The sequence below is a fragment of the Polypterus senegalus genome, chromosome 3, assembly GCF_016835505.1.
Source record: "Polypterus senegalus isolate Bchr_013 chromosome 3, ASM1683550v1, whole genome shotgun sequence".
Lineage (NCBI taxonomy): Eukaryota > Metazoa > Chordata > Cladistia > Polypteriformes > Polypteridae > Polypterus > Polypterus senegalus.
Genome location: NC_053156.1, coordinates 71,937,667 through 71,942,666, shown reverse-complemented (window position 1 = coordinate 71,942,666; position 5,000 = coordinate 71,937,667). Strand labels below are relative to the sequence as shown.

Sequence of the window (5,000 nt, the reverse complement as noted above, 5' to 3'; positions counted from 1 at the left end):
TTGTCGGTCTTGAATTTGAATTAGTGCCTTAGCTACAGAGTAGGATAGTCACAGATTAAGTCTTGAAAGTACAAAGGTGATTAAAGAAAGCATAGGATGTGACATTAGCAAGTGATTCGAAAAGAGAGAGGGTTGACAAAAACATCACAATGACTCTTAACTTGAACATAATATCTGCATTGATTACACTCCCTTAACATTGTCGTATTTTGAAAGAGTAGCATTAGATCCTACAAGAAGAATTTTAAACTTGTCACTATTAAGTTAAGGAGATCATAGAATGTGATTTTAACATCATGAAGGTAACTAATCAAAGAAGAGGGAGGGGGAACCTGACATTATTTGACAGAAAAATAAAGTTGGATGTCATCAACATAACAATGAACTCCATGATGAAGCAGGGTGAACAAAGGAGGAAGACTTGATAAAAAGCAAGAGGCCCAAGCACTGACTCCTGTGGCATGCCATGAGTACCAAATGAATAGTGAGAACTGTAGTTGCTGACTGCTATATGTGGACAGAACTGCAAGTTCATAGATGCTGAAAATCTGAAACCTCTGTCCGGGATTCTTCTGTGTGGAGTTTAAACATTCTGCCATGTCTGAAGAGGTTTTCTTCTCACATCTTAAAGAAAGGCAGGTTAGGTTAACAGAAAACTGTATCTATGTGCCCAGATGCAGGCTTGTACTGCATCTATTGTTCTCTCATCTATAAATACCCCTTTAAGCCTAGCACGGCCAGGATGAGGTCTATATCCAATTTGGGAGAATCATATAAACAGTTTTGAGAATGTCCACAATCAGCTGCTAAATTCATGCAAAGTAAACAGGGTTCAAATTCCTCAAGACTGAAAAGAAGAAATTTCACTACCTAAAAATCAATTCAGAAAGCTAACATGGTTTGCAAAATCCTTCCTAATAAGCTACTCTGTCAATAAAGTTTTGCTTTGGCAAATGGGCAGCAGCATCATTACTCAAAAGGATCTGGAAGCTATACTAACTACAATGACAAAGTAAATTGTGTTTCATCATGTTTTTCTTCCAGCTGCAAGAATATATAGATCAATACTCTTTTGGTGAAAGAATTTGCTACTGAAATTTTCATTTGTTACAAACAGGACCAAAATGGCCTTAAGCGTCCTCTGTCACTTTCAGTTTGGAAGAGGAGCCACTAATAAACTGTTGCCCCTGGGTCATCAGTGACAATGGGCAACACAATGCCAGCTCTTATTAAAGGCAATCTACATCAATGGCCCCAAAATTTCCTTTAAAATCATCATCTTTTGCATCCTCATAGCTTGATGTCAGATTTAAAGTGCCAGTGAGATATAGGACCTGTCACTGCAGTTAATATTCAACTTAGTTTTAACACCAGGGTTGCTCAGCCCTAAGGCTTCAGAGTCCAAGTTAACAATAAGATTTATTCTACAGTCATTCAGATAAAACAGGAAACAGTGTTTTATTCATTTACTGAGATGAGAATGTCAAAAGCCAAGAAATGTCTCTGCTTGTCGAACGTATGACTAGATACAAAATAAAATGTGAGAAAATATGCAGTCTCACCAAGTACTAATATAATAAATAAATAAATTAATAAAAATAAACACCCACACATGCACACTGCACAAGGTCGTCGCATCTTTGTGACTATAATTTATGTGCCACTTAACTAACCATACTTTACATATCATAAACTATTCTGTGATATCTTCCCTTCGGTAGATTTTCACATACCAGTTTTATTCATATTAATCCTGTTGCTACATTGACTTATTTTTGAATCAACTTGTTTCAAACAGATCAAATGCTACAAATTTCAATATCAGTCCCCAAAGAGTTGCATATTTAAGAGTTGCTGCATTTCAGCACAAACAAAAACAATAAACTAAACAAACATAAATAGTAAAGCACTTGACAAGCTTGAGTTCAATCATCTTTTAACAAACGTAAAATGCTTAGTCGAGTAAATTGACTTTAAGCATCCTATATATAACCTTCAGCCCCCACAAAACACAGGAAGGATGCTGATGTCAAGATAGGGCACGTCAATAAGACAATACTTATTTTCTCAAGACCAAGTAGGTTAATAATATACCTCGAACAATCAGCTCGGCAAAATTGGATACTCCTGAGCCTCTTTCAGACTGTGTCACACAGCGGTACAAATCCTGGTCTAGATTAGTCACTTCCCGTAACCTGAAGGATGCTGCAAACCTCCTATGGTTGATGTTCTTTGTCTGTGAAACAGGAATATCTTCCCCATTCCGCCTCTGTTTGAAGTGGGAAAAAATTTTGTTAAAAAATAATTAATATGACATAAATAAACCCATTGTTCAGTGTCATATTCAATACAATAATCAGAAAGGAATGCAAAAAATGACTTGACATCAACATTTTTATTTTTTAAATATAAAATAATTGCCACTTAATTTGAAACCAGAATAAAAAAAAAAAAAAAAAACAATACATACACAAACATACAGATGTATCTGTACCTACAATTCAACAATGTCTACTCTAAATAAACATAAAAAATAATGATCAAAGCAGAAATCCTTGACATGCTTCAACAACAAATATCATATAGTATTTTAATATATTCAGGACAGGGCAGCAATTTTATACCTCAATTTTAAAATAGTTTACTTCGGCATGCTCCAATATTAGCATCATCATGGTATGGCAAATATATGATTTAAGTAAAAAATGTTCATTTTTGAAAGAGTCTAGCAGCTTTTTCTTCTATTTTGAATTTTTGGAATAACTGAAGAGCTGCTCTCTAGTACAGGTCTTCACAGGAATTAAGCACCCAACTGCTCTTACTATACTCAGCACTGTCCTACTGCTGTACAACATTGAATCCATCAGTGCAGCAATCCAAAAGTATAGAATCTTCACTGGGATAAAATGGAATAGGCAAACTTGTCTAAGGTTACCTACCTCTTATTTTTAAATTTGAACACAAAATAAAAGCCACAACCTACTCAGTAAGGCTAATTAAGAATAATATGCCTCTTTAAATTTAATCTGGTCAAAAGAATATTGAATATAAATGTTCAGAAAATTCTGCTTTGTTACTTTCACACTTTGGTGGGATGAGAGGAGTCATTTGGGCTTTTCAAAACCAAAACAAAAGTAGCTGAGATTCAACCTGTTTTTTTTTTTTAATAAAACATTCAAAATTCAGAGAAGAGCGATATAGTAAAATGAAACATTTTTTTTTTACACTAGTGAAGAAATAATTCAGCTAAGAAATCTGCTAAACATTGCATTAGATCAACTATTGATTTTATTTTGTAAACTGCAACACATTTTGAAGAGTCAACTTCAATTACCAAAATCACCTGTTAATCTTACTGATCTGAACCTTTAAAATATTTAAAAAATAAAGCAAACACTGGCAACATTTGCACTAGACACTCATCATGGTGTGTATAATTCATTGAAAATCCTCAACTGCAAGAAGCCACTTAAAACCAGAGCGCAAAGGCATATATGTCTAGCATTTAATGTTACCTGTAGCCAGAGTTTATTGTTCACTGCATCCCTCCCTGTAGCAATACACTGAAAAGTAGCATTTTGGCCTGCATTGACTTCCACATCACCAAGTCTCAAAAAGTGAGGGGATTTATCTGCAAAAGAAAATTATAATTATAAAAGATATTATAAAAACATGGAAAAAAAATTCTACAACAAACCAAAATAGGTAACATTATCATTAAAACTACAGATAATGTGTTGTATATGTAAGATGCAGTATGATCATTGTAAAAGGAGTAGCACACTCATGGCCAGACTCATTAGAACTCTAACCTGCTCCAGGGTCACACATTAAAAATATCGCAAATTATTTGATCTGATGACTTATGAATGATAGAATGAAATAAACACCCATAAACTAGTTTAAGTCCAACAGCACAGTCATTTCCAATTAAAGACTACTGAACATCACTGCTTTTATTAAACATTTAAGAAAAATATCCACCTGACTTACATTAAAAAAGGTATTTTATGAAGCACTATACAGTACTGTATTGTAAGTAGAGATGGTTTCAAAGAGGGTTTTGTTCTTTCAGCATCAGTAAATGAAACACAATTACTGCAAAAACCAACAACCACAGATGTATTATTATTAAAGTACAGCACATTTAGTAAATTAACCTGGAGTGGTGTCTTTATGTCTGCTAGAAAAAAAAGTAATCACAGCCTAACATATACATAATACTATTTAAAATATAACTGTAAAAACAAACTTTCAGCCACTGCCACCCTTATATATGCTCATCACTAAGTAAGCTACAGTTTCATAACCACCTAGTCAATTAAAAGAGAAATACTCAGCAATCATACACATTACTAGGAGTCCAATAATTAATAAATATTACAAAATCATGATACATTCATCAGTAAACAAATGAACACTCAAGCGCCTTTTATTAAGTGAAAGGTCGAAATTTATTTCTTATTTCATTTCTTCTCTACAACAAAATGCACAATAGTGTTAAGTCTTGTGAAACTTAAGGGGTAAACATTTAAAAAAACTATCAAAATTTTGTCATTAACACTTCACAGTGCACCAATGGCCTTAAAGTAGTATTCTGCTTCTGTACAACTATGTTTTTGTTGGATTAATGAGGACATGAACACTATCTGGCATTACTTTTGATAGTTAAGCATTCATTTCCTCAGTGGCACACTTGCTTGCTCTGTAGAGGTTAATGTGGTAGTTTTTCACTCTGGCCTGTGGCATTTTAATAGAAAAGTATCAACACTGAAATAACAAGATGTGCTTGATACAGTACATAGCTCGAGAGCATAGTTCACACAGTTCAGTACTGAGGAGGAAATCGGCTATTCACTGATTTTATCCACCAACTATTTCTGTTTAATTAACTGTCACAACTAATCAGGCCATTTAATACTATAAAGCTTTCTAACAAAGCCCAACAAAGATTACAGTAGCCGCTGAGCAATTATATTTTTCCAGCGTTTGGAATTTTG

General features: G+C 33.9%; 1 protein-coding gene across 12 annotated transcripts in view; it reads right to left on the bottom strand.

Moving 5' to 3' along the window:
• Positions 1–5,000, bottom strand: part of ptprk (protein tyrosine phosphatase receptor type K) — a 561,898-nt gene that overhangs the window by 327,975 nt on the left and 228,923 nt on the right. For all 12 annotated transcript variants that reach the window (XM_039747480.1, XM_039747483.1, XM_039747482.1 and 9 more), the window contains exons 5-6: positions 3,516–3,631; positions 2,095–2,269 (exon numbers count right to left, since the gene is read on the bottom strand). In XM_039747480.1, coding sequence (XP_039603414.1) covers positions 2,095–2,269; positions 3,516–3,631 — 291 coding nt within the window. The remainder of the gene's footprint in view (positions 1–2,094; positions 2,270–3,515; positions 3,632–5,000) is intronic.